General features: G+C 48.9%; 2 protein-coding genes across 8 annotated transcripts in view; one reads left to right on the forward strand and one right to left on the reverse strand.

The window, feature by feature from the left end:
• Positions 1–19: 19 nt before the first annotated feature.
• Positions 20–8089, forward strand: Mcam (melanoma cell adhesion molecule). 4 transcript variants are annotated; one of them, NM_023061.2, is made up of 16 exons: positions 20–118; positions 1880–2010; positions 2100–2307; positions 2401–2471; positions 2580–2667; positions 4197–4376; positions 4520–4641; positions 4762–4924; positions 5015–5133; positions 5222–5363; positions 5499–5620; positions 5724–5865; positions 5960–6055; positions 6207–6354; positions 6637–6754; positions 7146–8088. In NM_023061.2, exons 1-16 carry the CDS (start codon positions 52–54, stop codon positions 7173–7175), a joined length of 1947 nt encoding a protein of 648 aa, NP_075548.2. In that variant the 5' UTR covers positions 20–51; the 3' UTR covers positions 7176–8088. The 4 variants fall into 4 exon arrangements, with proteins under 4 accessions (NP_075548.2, NP_001346459.1, XP_030100603.1 ...); XM_030244742.1 differs by lacking the exon at positions 20–118 and adding an exon at positions 527–637 and having other exon boundaries at positions 7146–8089; NM_001359530.1 differs by lacking the exon at positions 6637–6754.
• A 248-nt stretch (positions 8090–8337) lies between these two features.
• Cbl (Casitas B-lineage lymphoma) overlaps positions 8338–18553 on the reverse strand; it is a 91284-nt gene continuing 81068 nt past the window's right edge. For 3 of the 4 annotated variants that reach the window (XM_006509963.4, XM_030244033.1, XM_017313115.2), the window contains 2 exons: positions 18151–18330; positions 8338–17099 (listed from right to left, as the gene is read on the reverse strand). In XM_006509963.4, coding sequence (XP_006510026.1) covers positions 16807–17099; positions 18151–18330 — 473 coding nt within the window. In that variant the 3' untranslated portion in view covers positions 8338–16806. The remainder of the gene's footprint in view (positions 17100–18150; positions 18331–18553) is intronic. The other variant, NM_007619.2, reaches the window with a different exon arrangement.

Consider the following 18553-nt stretch of genomic DNA (forward strand, 5'->3'; position numbering starts at 1 on the left):
CCCCGACAGCGGCGAGTTCCTCACTTGGCTCGCGCCCTCCGTCGGGGAAGCATGGGGCTGCCCAAACTGGTGTGCGTCTTCTTGTTCGCTGCCTGCTGCTGCTGTCGCCGTGCCGCGGGTGAGTTCTTTATGTTGAGGGGGCTGTGGGGGGCCCGACCCGCGTCCCTCAGAGCCCAGGCGTTGGGAGTTTGGGGATGTCTTCGACGGAGCCGGACTGTGCCGCCTGAGTGTACCGGAGATCAGAGCTGGTAGCAACGTAGAGTCGGGGCTCTGCACCCCAGTGGGCGCTCCTTCTTGCCAGAGTCCCCGATTTCCAGGCGCCCCGCGTGCGTGCAACTTCTTTGCGGGTGTGCAGCCTAGGTTTTAGAGTATTCTGGGAACGGACTAGTCGGGTTGCTGCAGCAGCGAGCGGGAAGGGGTGGGGCCGAGCTTCTGCAGGACGCTGGGCCCGGCCTCCCGCAGGTGTTCGCTCTGGGTGCTGGATGCTGGGTGCTGGAGTCCCGGCAGAGAGGCGCAGCCGGGGCGCATCCCCAACCCGTGCATCCCGCGCCCGCCTGTTGCTGGAAAAGGCAGTTTCCCTAGCTGGAGGGGGCCGCCGACCCCTCCCCCTCCGCCTGGGCCTCACGCCAGTTTGGAGGTGAGCGAGGGAGGAGGCCGCTCCTGCTGGGGCTGGGCGTTGGCAAGGGCAGCGGGTGGTGTGGGTCTCCTTGCGCCTCCGGGTTTGACGGGATTACAGGGGAAAGACAACAGATGGAGAAGTTCTACAACAGTAACAGCTTCTGTGGTCCACTAGAGTCAGGTGGAGAGAGCCTGGCACCTCGGAGCTTTCCTTTAAGCCATCGAGTAGACATGCTTTCCTGGGTCCGGGCTTCCCTTGTAGGGCACACGCAGCGGTGTCGTGTGTTATTCTTGGCTCTTTCTCGCGTCTCAGCCACTGGTCAGGCTGGGGAAGGGGAGGACTGGGCATTACCCACTTCTCTGGCCTCTTGCCCAGTGCCAGCCACGTCCCTGGGGTACTCCAGTCTAGTGCCTCCCAGACTGACCTTATTTCTGGGGAAAGGGCTAAACCCAGCTAGGCAATCGCAGCACAGAAAACTCAGTTTCGCTCTGCCCTGCTCTTCTGGCCCTTAGAAAGCAGGGATTCAAAGTTCCTGCTGTTGGTAGAAGGCTATTCCCACCTTCCCTCCAGTCTGGAAGCCACACAGTCCAGACATCCCAGGGTCCAGGCAGATTGTGCTTAGTGACATCACCTCTTCTAAGAGCTGGCAGCATGCTGGCACCACTGACGTCACTCCTGCCCACTCTCTGGTTTTTGACCTAACCCTTGGCGGAGACTGACCCCTCTAGACTTGGATGGGGTCTTCAGATTGTATTGCAGCGTTTCTTGACATGCTACTGTGGGAACATAAATCATAGCCTCTGGCTAGAGTTGGCTCACTGTGTCTTCCAGAGGATTTGGGGGACAGAGGGTAGAATAGTGACGTCTTCGTGGAGGGGGGGCACACAAAGGGGCCTGTGTGCCCCAGCCTGGCACATGCCTTACATTCCCCTAGTCTGAGCTCACCAGGACTAGGAAGGGGCCCAGGAGCAAAGGGGCCTTCATCTTGGCCCAGAGCCCATGTTGCTCTTATCTGTCTCTCCACCAGCTTCTTCTAAGATATACCCAGTCACTCTGTCTGTGTTTCACTCCGTATTACACTGGGAGAGGTCTGACCCAGGTTGGGGGTGTGGGCTTGGTGAAGTTGAGGGTAAGGAGAGGGTAAGGCCCTCCCCAGACCCTTCAAGTGGGACAGCTGCAGTGAACCAGGAGAGGGGAGGGGACCGGACAGAACACCTGGAGCTGACAAAGCTGCCTGGGCATGCCCCTCTCTTTCCCCAGGTGTGCCAGGAGAGGAAAAGCAGCCAGTACCCACGCCCGACCTGGTGGAGGCAGAAGTGGGCAGCACAGCCCTTCTCAAGTGTGGCCCCTCACGGGCCTCAGGCAACTTCAGCCAAGTGGACTGGTTTTTGGTGAGCGCCTGGACTTTGGAGGGCAGTAGTTGTGTGGGAAGCAACTGTCTCTCTGGCAGGTAGCTCATCTCTCAGCTCCTTTCCCTCAGATTCACAAGGAGAGGCAGATACTGATTTTCCGTGTGCACCAAGGCAAGGGCCAGCGGGAACCTGGTGAATATGAGCACCGCCTTAGCCTCCAAGACTCGGTGGCTACTCTGGCCCTGAGTCACGTCACTCCCCATGATGAGCGAATGTTCCTGTGTAAGAGCAAGCGACCACGGCTCCAGGATCACTACGTTGAGCTTCAGGTCTTCAGTGAGTGCCCCCCTCGTTTCTGCCTTCAGGGTCGTGTGGACCATGTAGCAAAGATGGGTCTCCATGTCCCTGTTCATTCCCCTTCCACTGTAGAAGCCCCAGAGGAACCAACTATTCAAGCCAATGTCGTGGGCATCCATGTGGACAGGCAAGAGCTCAGGGAGGTGAGAGGCACTCGGTCAAATGATGGTGGATAGAGGCTAAGCAGGGACGGGGGTGGGGGGGGGTGGTATGTGGCAGACGCAAGGAGACTCTCGTCCTGTCCTCCTTAGGTTGCTACCTGTGTGGGGAGAAACGGCTACCCCATTCCTCAAGTCCTATGGTACAAGAACAGTCTGCCCTTGCAAGAGGAGGAGAACCGTGAGTAACCCTTACTGAGAAGGCTCAGGAGGACCATCTAGCATGTCCTTGTAGAGCTTTTACTAAAACAAACAAGCAAACAAACAAAAACCATACAGGTGATGCTGAGTAAGTCAGACTGTAGGCTGGACAGTTAGCTCCATGAACATCACTGGTTGCTTTTGCAGAGGACCCAGGTCAGTTCCCAATACCCACTTGGTGGTTCCCAACTCCACTTCCAGGGGGATCTGATGCCTTTTCCTGACCTCGACCTCTGAGGACAGAAGGCATGCATGTGGTGCATATACACACGAAGGCAAAACATTCCTGCACATTAAACAAACAAACAAACAGCCAGGTGTGGTAGCGCACGCTTTTAAACCCAGCACTTGGGAGGCAGAGGCAGGTGAGTTTCTGAGTTTGAGGCCAGCCTGGTCTACAAAGTGAGTTCCAGGACAGCCAGGGCTATATGGAGAAACACTGTCTCAAAAAAAAAAAAAAACAAACAAACAAACAAAAAACTGTTATAATTAAATAAAGACCTGGCTACAAAATCTTTTAGAAGAAAAATTTAGACTATAAAAAAACTTAGGAATTCCTTTCTGACCCAGGCTTCTCCCAGAAGTGACTTCTGCTATCAACTGATATTTTCCTTCATTCTTACTTCTGTGTCCATCATGTAAACAAATGCTTGCAGACGTGTAGAGAGGGCTGTCTGCGGTGTTTTGAGACAGGAAGTCATGCAGCTCGATGACCTAACTGCAGATCCTCTCTGCCTACCCCTCAAAGCGCTGGGATCCATGCCTGTAACACTGTTCCTGGCTCAAACAAGGCTTGTGTTTTGTTTTTTGTTTTGTTTTTGTTTTCCTGTCTTTAACCAGGAGTGATTTTTGCATACACACTAGTCTGGGGATACTTGGCAGTGTCTGTGGGCATTAGTGGATGTCACAAACAGGGAGGCTGCTGTTGACATCTGATACGTAGAGGTTAGAACTACAGCTCAGCATCCTACAGTGCACAGGATGGGCCCCACCACAAAGGTTTAATTCCACCCCAACACATCAATAGTGCTGAGCCGAGAAGCCCTGACCCCAGTGGCCATGCTGGGCACACATCCCTTTGTGTAACTTTCCCAGGTCAGTCTGTTCAGATAGACTCACCTTGCTTCCTAGCCTCGTATTGCATATGATGTGGCTGAGTTTCCACTCTTCCTTTAGCATTTAATGTCTCAGTGTCTCAGCACCTTGGGGCATTTGTTTTGGATTCTGTATTGAACCTAAGGCCATGCACATGTTAAGAATTTGCTCTACCACTCAGCCTTTCATTCAACTCCATTTTTCTTTGTCTTTGGGGTGTTCCTGGCCCCATCCTTGTACATATGCTAAGGTGTAAGTGCTTTCTAGGGTAAATACCAAGCAATAAAAGTGCTAGGCTGAAGGGTCGTCATTCTGTGTTCGGCTATGGGCCTCTCCTTTAGACATCTCCCTGCTGACCCCCAGGGGAAGTCTGAGGGGTCCTGAGGCCAGGCCTTGCTTCCTCCTTCTGCCCAGGAGTTCATATCCAGTCATCACAGATTGTCGAGTCCAGTGGCTTGTACACCTTGAAGAGTGTTCTGAGTGCACGCCTAGTTAAGGAAGACAAAGATGCCCAGTTTTACTGTGAACTCAGCTACCGGCTACCCAGTGGGAACCACATGAAGGAATCTAAGGAGGTCACTGTCCCTGTTTTCTGTGAGTGCTGACTTCCTAGCGCCTCTGGATTTTTTTTGAGGGGGGGAGGATTGGGGTGGGCCTGGTGGGAACTCCTGCTGGTCCCTCTGTGTCAAATTCGGGGCCACCTCTTGGACTGAGAGCCTTCTCCTTTGCCCAAACAGACCCTGCAGAAAAAGTGTGGGTGGAGGTAGAGCCTGTGGGGCTGCTGAAGGAAGGGGATCATGTGACAATCAGGTGTCTGACAGATGGCAACCCTCAACCCCACTTCACTATCAACAAGAAGGTACAGAGAGAGCGAGCGCTCCATGCTGGGTGCACGGAGTGGGCGTAAGGGTGTGGGCAGGAGGTGGGGACAGTAGCTGGAGGGCATCAGCTCACTCTCACCCCTTTGTGCTCCCCCCAGGACCCCAGCACTGGGGAGATGGAAGAGGAGAGCACCGATGAAAATGGGCTCCTGTCCTTGGAGCCTGCCGAAAAGCACCATAGCGGGCTCTACCAGTGTCAGAGTCTGGACCTGGAAACTACCATCACACTGTCAAGTGACCCCCTGGAGCTGCTGGTGAACTGTGAGACCCTGGGATGGATGCAGGCTCCATCTGGGCAAAGAGGGAACTGGCTCGTCCTGTCAGGCTGACATTTTTTTGCTATGCCTCCAGATGTGTCTGATGTTCAAGTGAATCCAACTGCCCCTGAAGTCCAGGAAGGTGAGAGCCTCACGCTGACCTGCGAGGCAGAAAGTAACCAGGACCTTGAGTTTGAGTGGCTGAGAGACAAGGTACCCAGACACCTTTGAGACTGGGGGAGAGGGGGGACAATGAGAGCTTGCTCCTTTTCAGACCCCCTGACCCACCTCTCACCCCTAGACAGGCCAGCTGCTGGGAAAGGGTCCCGTCCTCCAGCTAAACAACGTGAGACGGGAAGCAGGGGGACGGTATCTCTGCATGGCATCTGTCCCCAGAGTTCCTGGCTTGAATCGTACCCAGCTGGTCAGCGTGGGCATTTTTGGTGAGGCCCTTTGTACAGTGACCAGGTCACCCTGAGTTGTGTGGTTTTGAGCTGTTGGCCAGCTTGTACTGTGGGAGCTGAGCGGGGAGCAGGCTATTTGGTATTTGGGGGGTCTAACCCTTCCCTGCCCCCAAGGGTCCCCATGGATGGCATTAAAGGAGAGGAAGGTGTGGGTGCAAGAGAATGCAGTGCTGAATCTGTCTTGTGAGGCTTCAGGACATCCTCAGCCCACCATCTCCTGGAATGTCAATGGTTCGGTGAGCCGGCTTGCTTCATCTCCCCATTCTCTTAATCCCTGCCTAGGCCTTGAGGCCATGGCCAGAGATGCTTCCGCCCTCTGAGAGGCCCATTTACTTCTAGGCAACTGAATGGAACCCAGATCCACAGACAGTAGTGAGCACCTTGAATGTCCTTGTGACGCCAGAGCTTCTGGAGACAGGTGCAGAGTGTACAGCCTCCAACTCCCTGGGCTCAAACACCACCACCATTGTTCTGAAGCTGGGTGAGAGCGGACTCCCTGCAGAGGCTGGCAGGGGCATGCCCAGGCACAGGCATTAACTTGTGCTACTAACCCCCCAACTCCTTCTGCCTCCTAGTCACTTTAACCACCCTCATACCTGACTCCAGCCAAACCACTGGCCTCAGCACCCTCACAGTCAGTCCTCACACCAGAGCCAACAGCACCTCCACAGGTAAGCCGGGCCTGCGCAGTGGTACCCAGTCAGTCTCCCCTTTTGAGAAAGTTAACGGCCCATCTGTCCCCCTGGGCTGGAGAGGGTGGGGCAGCAACAGCAATTTGGCAGCCAGGAGCAGGGAATGACTACAAGTGTCTTTGTTTGACAGAGAAAAAGCTGCCACAGCCAGAGAGCAAAGGTGTGGTCATCGTGGCTGTGATAGTGTGTACCTTGGTGCTTGCTGTGCTGGGTGCTGCTCTCTATTTCTTCTACAAGAAGGGCAAGCTGCCATGTGGACGCTCGGGAAAACAGGAGATGTAAGCCAGGCTTATGCCCTCCTCCCACCCCACCCCCATTTTTGGCTGCCCAGCTTGCTGTCTTATAAGGGCCCTGCCTACCCAGTGCCCATTACCCTGGAGAGCAGAAACTGGACCTGTTTTTATTGTCCACTACCAAACTGCCACCAACCACACCATCTTCCCCAATTCTCCCTTCCTGAGCCGGCCCCAAAGCACCAGAGTATCCATTCCTAAAAGGTCCCCCCCTCCCCAGCCTCCCCCAGCCCCCGAGTTGCCAACCTCTCACCTCCCTTCTCCCAGCACGCTGCCCCCGACTCGTAAGAGTGAATTTGTAGTTGAAGTTAAGTCAGATAAGCTCCCAGAAGAGATGGCTCTCCTTCAGGGCAGCAACGGTGACAAGAGGGCTCCAGGAGACCAGGTAGGAGGCAGTTCCTGAGGCCAGGGCTCTATTTTCAGGAATTGGGGGTAGTGGGGTAATGCTACTTGTTCCTGAACACTAACTCTTTCTGTCCTTCATCCTTGGTTAGAGATGGGGAGCAGACCTCTCTTGCCTTAACATTACTACAGGTGGCAGGATGAGGGAAACGGTGGAGGGACCCTAGAGAAAGACAACGCCCCAGCCACCTTCTGTTAAACGTAGAGACTTAGCTGGGGGACTTCTGTCTTTTCCTCCCCCACCCCATTCCTGCTGCTTGCTTTAAGGATGTTGCAGCCCATCAGCTTTTGCTTCGGCCTTTTCTGTCTGGTGGTCACGCTGTAAACCTTGCTGGCTCTCCATGTTCTGGTGACTTCTCTGTATCCATTTTCAGGGAGAGAAATACATCGATCTGAGGCATTAGATGGCTCCCATTGCACTGCTCGCAGCTCCCTGCTCAGACTTCACCCCAAGCTGAAGCCTCCAGAGGGACAGCAGGGACGAGCCACACTCAACCCCCCCCCTGCACATCAGGTCTGAGAGCTAGGAGCTGGGACAGGAGTCGTCTGCAGGAGCTCAGTTGGCTACAGAGGCCTGGTTTTAGAGACCAAGCCCTCCTCTGTGTCCAGTAAATAATGCTTATCCCAAGGGGCCCGTCTCCCAGGGCATTTCCCCCTCCCGTGCACAGCCATTGGTGGCAAATCCTTCTGCCATCAGCTGTGTGGGCTTGCCTCTTTGAGCTCATCTCCCCTCACAGGCTGTCTTCATGATGCAGGACCTGGGCACATGGTCACATTATTCCGTTCACATTGGTCCTTGTGAGAACCTCACAGTCTGGAGGCGGCTGCTTTTGTACCTTCCTGCCTGCTACTAATTCAGGGTCTCATTTGGAACATTTTTCCTTTGGGTAGTGGTCAGGAACTGGTGTAAGTCCTCCAGACACATCCCTGTGTAAGGAAGCCAGGCACTGTTTCTCTGAGTTTTGTTGTTTTGTTTTCTTTGAAGGCTACTGAGCCCAAGCTTCCCGCATTCCCTTAGTAACAAGAGACAGGACAGAGAGAAGGTCTACTGTTCATGGGGATTAGGCTTATAGGAATGTTAGTACCAAATTTCTACATGTGAGCTTTGGGGGCCAGGTCCTAGAGAGCCCAAGTGGGAGAATGGTATTTAGGAGATGAAAAACCTGGCCTAGCAAGAGCTTTTGAGGTGTGTGTGTGTGTGTGTGTATACATATATGTGTGTATATATATATATATATATATGGTTTTGTCTGTAAATTTGCAAATTTTTCCTTTTATATGTGTGTTAGAAAAATAAAGTGTTATTGTTCCAAAAGCATGATGCTGTGTTCCATTCATTATGAAGGGACAGACCTGGGGCTTCCAAAACTATAGGTGTTTTCAGAGAGGGACAGGCTCCCAGAAGTCTGCCCTTACCTCTAGAGTATCCATAGCTGGCAGCATGCTACTAAATGCTAGCTAGCGTCTCTGCCCCCTCCTGTGTGCCCTATTCACCTGCATCACTGCGATCGGTCCCAAAGCTACCCTGTGTAATTCCCCCTAACCCCAAGTGAACCAGAACTCAAGTGTGCTACAACAAAAGAAATTTTATTTAAAAATACTTTTTTTTTACAGACACGGGTGCTTGAAAAAGCTCTTTAGTTAACTGTATGGAAATGAAAAAAATTAATAAATAACATTAGTATAACAGACCTCTAATTAGTATAACAGACCTCTACATATCAGTACACTGGCAAGACAACACGGGTCGGAGAGAACGAGTCTTAAAGCTCCGCTGCTCTGCAGGAGTATTTACCTCTGTCTACTCTACAGGACAGAGGTTAAATACTACTAATAGAAATCTTTTATATTAATGACATTTTAAAAATAGTCCATGAGAATCTCACCTAAGTTTGTGTTTTGTTTTTTTAACACTGATATACAAATTGGGACTCTATTCTGGGGAAAATACCAAGTTCTCTCTTGTCCCACCCAAATCAAGAATTTAAAAATCTTGAATGAGGCAGATCTTAAAAAGAACTGTTTCCACCTCCCTCCCCCTTTGTTAGCCACAGGCAGGGGAGAACCAGAGAGAAGGGGGAGGGGGTACAAAAGCTTGTGGTTGAAACCTATGACAGTATGACCGGCAGGCCTCAGGGTTCCACGGCTCCTCCCTGGATTCAAGCAGACCCTGTGATGGGCACCAGCCACTTCATGCTTTATGGTTGAAGCCTTCAAATGAAAGGACAGCCAAGTCTGAGGAGAGGCAGGAGGTTGAAGCTGGCTCAAGGTCCAGCAAAACAAAAAGACAACAAATGAAGCATCTCCTCTTCCCAGGAGCATTCACTCCGCAACTCTGCTCCGCAGGGCACTGCTCTCGGAGGTGGGTGAGTGGGCACCCAGAGCAGTTATCTGAACACTAACTGCTGCCTGGAACCAACCACGTGCTGCCAGAATAAAACAATGCTCTTTTCCAGGGAAACCTCATGGCAGAGAAAGGAGACTATAGGCACCTAATGTGCCACCTCTCTAGCCAGACATCCTTGTCCCCAAAACTCCAGGGCTAAAGATATTCAAGGCAGAAGAGCTCAGACTCTGGTATTTCCATATTAAGTCCTAAGATGCAGCCTGGGGTACAGCGCTGCCTTAGAAAGGCACAAAACATTTGGCTTTTTTTTTTTTCAGTGTGCTAAAAATTGTTTTGTTTTGAATAAAGGAAAAAGATATATAAGGTTAAAAATCCCAAGTCAGCACAGCCAGAAAGCAGATGTGGGAGGTACCTCACAGCTGCCATGCCCAGCATGTCTCAGCAGAGGTCAGACTTCCCACTTAAGGGTGCCGAGGAGGAGGAGGTCAGGAGGCGGCTCCTCTCATGCACTGCAAGGCAGGCTCACTAGCCCAGAAAGCCGGAGGGAGGGAGGGAGGGAGGGAGGGAGGGAGGGAGGGAGGGAGGGAGGGAGGGAGAGAGAGAGAGAGAGAGAGAGAGAGAGAGAGAGAGAGAGAGAGAGAGAGAGAGAGAAGGGCCCCCGAGAGAGAGAGAGAGAGAGAGAGAAGGGCCCCCGAATTCACTTGCCACTTAAATACATCCAAAACATGGCCACCCTCTCCACTACTGGGTAAGAGGTAGCGGGAAGAGCAACACAGGCTCCACAACCCCCACTGGAGGGCGTATGTGGTGAGGCAGTGTGAGTCTGATGAGCTGTGCACAGCATGCACTGAGCAATCTTCTTCACTGGCCTCCATTCTGGGTCAGAGGAAAGGAAACTCAAGGCAATGTGAAGGTTTGCCTCTCACATTTGGTTGTAGCACTGAATCAGGAATAGGTTTGCCTCTCACATTTGGTTGTAGCACTGAATCAGGAATGCAGGGCCAGGTGAGCAGAACTCTTGCTGACTTGTTCAGCAGCCAGATCAGTGGGAGATCTGAGGCTGGCACTTAGCCTGGGTTCTGGACAACACAGGAGTGGTCAGCCACATTTTTCTCAAGCAGGGAAGAGGCTGCAAGATCTGCAAGCAGGTGTTGGTCAGCCCCTGGCCCCTCCCCATAGTGCTCTTCAGCAGGCACAAAACAATGTGCAGGGCTCTCCCTGTCCTTAGTTCTCCATCTCAACTCTTGTGCTACTTACTGGAACCAAGAAATACTGGTCCTTTCTCTTGCAGCCAAGCCAGATTTCCTGGGGCACTGTGAAGGCACATGGCACTACTATCCCTCTGCTGCTTCACTCAGGAGCTGAGACATCAATTGAAAACCTGATGACCTGCTCTTGCCCTTCTTCCTATGTGCCTCAATGTGTATCTTTGGGTTAGTAGGTTACTTCTGTATATACCAAATGACTTGACTCTTTAGAAGTTAAAAGCAGGGTAGTATGTTTGATACGCCTTAAAACTCGGGCCAGGCTCTAGGATGGGATTCCAATGATCCAGGCAAGCAGAAGCAGTTTTACTTCCCCAACACCTTAAAAAAAAAGAAAGAATGAAAGAAAACCAAACCAACCAAACCAAAAAACCAAAACCACCACACTTATTACAGGACTAGAGAAAAAGCAACCAGAGAAGATACAGGTAGCCTGTTTATAAGAAGCACACAAGAACAAGCTATTTTCGACACTGAAAATATCCCTATTCTAGCAAATGTCCCAGTGTACCTAGGAAAGTAAAGCTAAGGATATCACTGTAGGCTCCCCTTACAGGAAGACAAAGAGGATGGGGATGCAGAAGACAGGTCAAGAGCCCACAGAATGAACAGGTATTCAGCACTAAAACCAGAAGAGAGCCAAGCCAAAGGGTACTAGCTACAGTGGAAGCCATGGTCTGCACTCTGAGTAACATCAAAGAGACCCGAGGTTGAATGGAGGCTAAGAAATGCCACCCAAGGACAGAAGAGTGGCCTCAAGAGTGAGGAAAGCAATCTTGGGTGCCAAGACTCCTAGGGAGAAGAAAAGTAATTAGCAGCAAAGGTGACAGTGACTCTGACTAAGTTAAAAATAGGGGCGAAGAGTAGAACAGCAACTGTACTTCCATTGTGGAAGTTCCTTTGCATATCTCTTCTAAGTTCCCAGTTCACCATAATTTCTCTGTTCTCCCTATAGGTTCAGTGGGGGATGGACCCTCAAATCGCTATTCTTGCTGAGTGTTTTCTTTCTTAAGAATACACCCAGGCACTACTGTTCCTTGACTGCAGGCACAGTGTGGCCAGTAGTTACCTCATGGTCCTGCCTCACGACTGCTCCGCCGTAAAAGACTGCACCTTCAAACTATCAGACTTAAAGGAAACCACAGTGGAAGAGGTAATGAAACCACTCCATCAGTGATGTGCACTTGAAGAGAGCACCTCCATTCGAATAGTCCATCAGTGATGTGCACTTGAAGAGAGCACCTCCACGCATTCACCAGGTGGTGCCGCTGCTTTCTCTGCTGCTGGAAACAAGAGGAGAAAATATTCCCACGAACAGGCAAGATGCTCACAGAGTCCAGTCTGGTCTTCAGCTTGTAATAGATCCAGTGCTGGCCTAAAATTCATAATTCTCCTATTTCTACTTCTACAGAGCCGTTAAGACAGGCTTGTTCCATGATTTCTAGGTTGGTGCAGATAGCTTCAGGAGACACAGGCCCAGCACAGTTGTCCTCAGGATGTCCAGGCTGGCCCATGGAATTAATATACAGGGTTAACTTTTTTCCTATTTTTTTTCCAGGAATTCTTGAGTTTTTCTAAAGAACTGCATTCATCATAAGATCACATGAACTCAAGGACTAGGGAACATATTTTGTCATGTATATAAATACTCTGTCAAGTAGGAGGAGGGACAAAGTCTAAAGTTGTCCAGCCCACTAACATACAAGAACCAAGTCTTCCATGCATTCCTATAGGATTGACTGTGTCTGTGGACTGAAATCAAAGTTGCATCAAGACGCTCTGTGTAGTGCTAGAGTACTTCCGCTACATGTTGACACTTCAAGTGTCAGAGGAGAACATTGACAGTGAAGCTCTGGTCCCTCTAGTGCTGCTCTGGGCAGGCTTATGTGGACAGGATCCAGGCTCAGTTCCTGACTGGCTTCTACAAGAGCAGCCTGAGAATGAGGTCTTCGCTCTTTCCAACCCTTTCACCCCTTCTAAGACAGAATTACTTAGATTGTTGAATAGCAGGGAAAAAAACCCTCTAAACTGTATGGGAGATGGTGACAGTCCTAGAAAGGCAAAACAAAATCTTTTCAGCAAGGAGGACTGGGGACAGAAGCAGCTCAGTAAAAAGATAGAAAAGGCACTGGACTGGAAAGGAGACCGCAGCAAGCTCAGCTTAAACATTTAGTGCTCTAGTGTGCAACTCAAGTCAGTGGACTCTGCATCCACTCAAGAAATGGCACTAAACTTTGTAGCAAACATGGATAATCTATGAGGTATACACAACAGAATCTCCCAAATATTATCAAAGCCACAGGAAGACAAATGGGGTTAATGGGAAAGTCTCGGGCCAGTTTTAAGTGGACCAGCTCTGTAAGGGAAGATAAGTCTACATAAGAGAGCCCTGAATGCACACGTGCACAGTCAAATGCAAAAAAGAGCCAAGGGCAGCCCACGCTTAACTTCCCAATAACAGAAAACCACCAGGAGGTGGCAGGAAAGAGCACATAGCTGACATTTCTGACACACAGTAATCACTCAAACATCTGTAGCCAGGACACTGGCTGGAATACTCTATTCAATGGAGTGATCATTCCAGACTCAGAAAGGCCAACAGAAAGAAGGAAGGTCTGAGAAGGCCAGTAGCCTTCTGATTCTCATGATGTGAGGTAGGAAAACATTCAGTATTAGCATCATGGCTAACACAGAAAGACTAGATCTTGTTAATGGTTCCATAAAAGGAATACACTGCTGGTCCCTGGTTTGGTCTGCAAGCAAGGTGTGTTGCAAAAATTAACTTGTAAGTTGAATACTTGGACCATAAAACATGTCTTACTTTCCTACAGAGGAAATAAATATTTTAACTATGAAGAATAGTGCCTTCCATCCATCTCAGCTGCCCCATGCCAGCACAACTATCATACATTGTAGTTCAGTGATAGGCATGTCTGAGAATAGAAAGAGAAAGACAAAATGGCAGAGTATGCAGGGTGGGGCTGGGAGGAGTAAGAAGAATATGAAGAATGGCCGGCCAGGGTCAATTCGCAAAAGCTGTCTAGTTTGTAAATTAGAAAGAGGTATATTTCAGAACCCACAAGTTTTTAAAACCATTTTAAAAACTTTTCACTGAAATGTAAATAAAGAAAATATCCAATTAAAAAAAATCCAAAAGCCAAACTTTTCACTTTAGAAGGACAGTGGGAGGGACAGCTATAACATCCAGTTCTGGGACTGGACTAGAAAAGCCTTGCCCGGAGTCCTGGCAAGATGACCCATCAATAAGGTGGCGTGTAAAGCAATCCACAAGGACACAGAGGGAGCAAGGGCCTGTGTTGAATAAAAATAGGTTAGTGAAGATGAGAAAAGGAGAAACGTTAAAGAGGTTTTCCTAATTGTAACACAGAACAGAGAAAGGGGGTGAGCTTGCCAAAAATAGTGAGACTCAAAATAAAGCTTGTTTACGAAAAGGCAGGTTTAGGTAAACTCAGAGGACGAGCCAAAGAGTTAAGACTTGCCATACAGATGGAAGATGAAAAATAGGAAATTTGCCCTCACAGGAAAAAGAAATTCAAAATTTGGAGACTATCCAAAATGAGTGGCATGAAGCCTTCCTAAGGACATCTAATAATACCAGGCACGGCCTCAGTGTGTCCTGGAGCAAAGGAAAGGCCTACACACAATGGCCTTGAACCTTAACACCTGCAGGTATACATCTGATAAACTAACACCCAAGTCAATCAGCTTAGGGACTCAATACCCACCTACCCTATCCACGCCCATTCCAGAGCTCACACCTCAGCAGACAGCAGGACAAAACTGTCATTTCCCTAAGTATTATGGGCAGTAATCCCCACAGATTTGGTTTTTGTTTTCTTTTGGAGGCAGGGTTTCATGTAGCCCGGGCTAGTTTTAAACCAGGAGTGCCTTGACCTTCTAATGCAGTCTCTACCTCTCGAGTGCTAAGGATCAGAGGTGTGCCTTAGCACACTCTTCTGTGCAGAGTGGGGGCTGAACCATGGCTCTGTGAATGCCAGACAAACACTCAACCAATTGAGCTATCTCCTTAGCCTCCACACAAGACAGATGCACAAAGAAGGCAAAAGGCCTGCAGCCAGTGCTGTTTCCTTGATACATCTTCAGATTCTGGGCAATAGCTAAAAGGGAAAAAGACACTCCAATATAAACAGACTAGAGCCTGCAGCTTTTCCCTACTTTTCTTTTAAGGCCTTTAATTTTCATTTTTTAATTTTTTCATATGTATTTATTTAATGCTCTACCTGCCTGTATATATGTACATCGTATGTGTGCCTGGTGCCCACAGAAGCCAGAAGAGGGCATCAGATTGCTCTGAACTGAAGTTATAGATGGTTGTGAGTTGCTTATACATCTGAGAAACCTTTCATGTGGGTGCTAGGAACCAAACCTAGGTCCTCTGCAAGAAGAGCTGCTCTGAACTGAAGTCATCTCTTTAACCCCTGTTATTTTTGAGACAGGGTTTCAGGAGCTTTGAGCTGGTGCTGAACTCCTGATCATCTTGCCACCATCTCTCAGGTGCTGAGATGCCACCAAGCCTGGCTTAGGCTTTCAGTATTCAAATGAACACAAAATTGGATATCACAAACTTTTTGTGGATGACAAGCTATTGTTTTCTACTCATTGCTATGTAGAGAAGACACTGGGTAGCCATAGATACCGTATCTGCCTTTCGAATAGCCTTAAGGTAAGAGGATAAAATCCAGACCTTGAAGCATCAAGAAACTAAAAGAAGAGTTCAAAAGATTTTTGTTGCAAAAGACTGGAAAGAAAGCAGATTCTTGGTGGGTCATTTCTGCCTGGACCTAAAGAACAGAGAGGATTCATGTAAAAGCCAGCTCGTACTCAACAGGAGAAAGGGCAACGCTGTCAGAGAAGCCAGCAAGACTCCAGTCAGAGAACAAACTGAACCCAAGAGGTCACTACGATGACGTAGAAACGGACTCTCCAAAACAAATTACATCTCCTTGATGAACCTGTAAATACACAAACTATTACACTGTTCCAAACCGTCTAGCTAAAGAATTCCAATGAATGATAACTAAATACTGTAGATGGATGACACAGCGGTTACATCTAGGACCCAATAAAAAAGGCAAGGAAAAGGAAAGAGAAACCATTCCAAAGCACAAGCTAGGCACATGGACAACCAAGTCACTGGGTGCACCAATCTAGAGAAGCCATCAGCAAATGCTGTCCTCACTGGTGTTAGCTCCGTTCCTCACAGGGCAAAAGAAGAAATCATTTCTGAAAGGCTTACCTGGCTCCCATTCAAGGGAGAAATTCCTAAGCTGAAGTTAGCCACTGGCAAGAAAGACTAAACAGATAAGTCCTAGCTGTTTATTTTGTAAATCTATATATGACTGACGCTTCCTAAAAGCTCTATGGTTTTGGGTTGGAAAGCCACCCTGGAAACAAATGTTCTGTTCCTGTTAGGCAGAAACACTCATGACCTACATCAGAAACATACACCTGGCATCAAGGCAACCGACTCCCACAGGCTATGTCCTGGGGAGGACACGGAATGTATATGAAGGCCTCTATCTCAAATCGGTCATTAGGTAACTAGGAGAATTAAAACTTCTTTAAAAAACAAAAACAAAAACAAATTCAACATTCCTATAGAAACAGCACTTTGGAGTGACCAGTGTTAGGTGCTAGCATCAATTAGCCACAGAACAGTACTTTCCTTCCCACTTAGTCTACCAAACAAACCAACACCATCACGCATTAGAAAGACCATCCTATAAGCTGCTTGGTTTCAGTAAGACTGGTCACGGCAAGCCTACAGAACACCAATGAGGAGGAGGTGAAGTAAGGAGTTTCCAAGGGAAAGGACATTGGTTGTTCTAACAATATAAAACATAGCTAAGTACATGATAATCTAAGCCAAAGGGGAGGATTGAGGTTACAGTATCCAGCAGGGCTAGGTGCAATTCCACAGTAGATGGGAGTCTTCAGAGATTCCTTCCTGAAGCTCTTGTGCTAACTCCCTGCCTGGATTCACACACAGCAGGATAATCTTATAATGACAGGACACACAGACAACAGAGACACACACCCTTAACAGGAAAGCCTTAAGTCCTTAATTAGGGCCACAGCACAGCACTGCTACTGCTTCCTGTGCTGTTTCTGGGGTAGGTTACCATTTAATAAAAACCCACTCTCTCCTACTGGAGACTGCAGGACTACAAAAACACTCTTAAGACCAATACAACAATGAAACACATCAGCTGCTCCATTTTCATTCCACTGCTTTGAAATCTTGGAACCATATGTGTCGATCCCCACAGGAAAGGCAGGACCTTACTGTGACGTCCCAAAAGAAGCCACTGCTTTCCTAGGTGGTCCTTGAGTAAGAGCCTGGCTCATGGGTCCTCTGAAGCCGTGGCAGGGAGAGATGTGCTAGGTGGCTACGTGAGCAGGAGAAGAAATAGAAACAAATTCCCGGAGGATGTTTTTAGCCATCTCAATGTTGTTGTGGGCAATGACCAAAGCTTTCTGAATGTCCTGGTAGGAATAGCCCTGACTCATGAGGCGTTCAATCTCACTTGAGAGCTGCGGTGAGGGTGCTGTGGCCACAGGGTTAGCAGTGGCACCTCCGCCTTGTTGATAGCTACTGGCTTTTCGTTCTGAGTTGATTCTCCGAGGGAATGGTTTGGGGGGCCGCTCAGGAACTTGGGAACCCTCATTGAAGTCTAAAAGAGAAAGGAAAGAAAACATGTGCAAATCTTGGGAAGCTCACATTTAACAGCAGTAACAGTAGTTACTAATAGTGCTAATAGTGTGCTTTTCTGTCTCAAGACTGGGGCTCTGTTTTTTGTTCATTTTGAAACAAGGGTTCACTCTAAAACCCAGATGGAACTCAAACTCACAGCTGAGCTCCTGCTTCATTCTCCCAAGTGCAGAGATTACAACTATGAAACACCATGCCTGGCATAAGTCTGGGTTTTATCAACCTGAGGTGCTAGAACTAAACCCAGGGCTATACACATGATAGGTTAAGTATTCTGCTGTTGGCCTCTGGGTTTTAGATTTAGACTCCTATTACAGAGTAAAGGACCTTCTAAATATGCCATGCACCCATGCTGTTAACAACAACTGTGACTGTGAAAAGCATATAACACCTACACTGGGTGTTATACTTAGCAATAGGTTCAAACACTCACTACTTCTACAAATAACAAGACAACAGCTTAAACTGTAAAGAGGAAGCAGGAAGCTGGACTGGGTGGAGATGCTACCTAGAGGGGCAACAAGATGGTAGATCTTTTCCCTCAGCTGTTTTGAAAGTTGTCTTCAATTTCCAAAGTGACAGCTATTCTGGCTGCTGCCCTACCAGGCAGTCATAGGTATAAGAACAGCCCTGGATACTAGAGACCGATGGGGCTGGCCCAGGCCCATAAACTGTGTATTGGAGGGCAGCACATTTCTTCCCCAGTGGAACAGGGCTTAGAAAAACCAAACATAACATTGCTTCCATCAAGCCTAATTTCCAGCATTACGTGCATACTCAGAAGAACTAGAAGCCCCGCCTCCTCTATAGGCAGAGCTGTGGTTTAAGCACCATCTTCAGAGTGTCACTTCCTAATGTAGGACCTAGGACCAGCTTTCCAACATATAGATCCAGGACACAGTCCACTACTTCTACTCACTGACTTATTGACACGAGACAAAGTCATGACTTTCAGTTATAAACCAGAGGCCAGACAACAATCCAGGACTAGCTAAGACAGCCTGGAGACTCACTTGTAGGGTCACCATCCAAAGACAACCAGCCAAAGGAGGAGCTGGCATTGGAGATGTCAGACAGGGTCCGGCGGGCCAGTACAGCTGGCACGGGTGGCTTAGGCACATCATAGCCATCATCCTCGTTTTCGGATTCCTCAGGGCCAGTACTCGTGTGAGCTGTGGCCAGATTCCCTTCCCCTAGTAGAAAGCTGGTGTAAGTTACTGTCCGACATCTCCTGACATCACTTTCCAACACACTTCAATCCAGAGGCAGCCATTATTCACACATGCACACAACCATTTATTTCATTCAACAGTTACTCAAATGTCCACTGTGGATGAAATACCATTTGAGGTCCTGTGGAGAGAGGTGAGTTAAGCCTGTACCAGCTCTCTCTCTTGTTGAGCATGTCAACAGTCA

This window comes from Mus musculus, chromosome 9 (assembly GCF_000001635.26).
Source record: "Mus musculus strain C57BL/6J chromosome 9, GRCm38.p6 C57BL/6J".
Taxonomy (NCBI): Eukaryota; Metazoa; Chordata; class Mammalia; order Rodentia; family Muridae; genus Mus; species Mus musculus.

Bases quoted from the DNA above. Each gene is read 5' to 3' on its own strand.
- Mcam (NM_023061.2), top strand. From the start codon at position 52: ATGGGGCTGCCCAAACTGGTGTGCGTCTTCTTGTTCGCTGCCTGCTGC. The intron at 6,056-6,206 runs GTAAGCCGGGCC...TTTGTTTGACAG, and splicing joins AGCCAACAGCACCTCCACAG to AGAAAAAGCTGCCACAGCCA. The intron at 6,355-6,636 runs GTAAGCCAGGCT...CCCTTCTCCCAG, and splicing joins CGCTCGGGAAAACAGGAGAT to CACGCTGCCCCCGACTCGTA.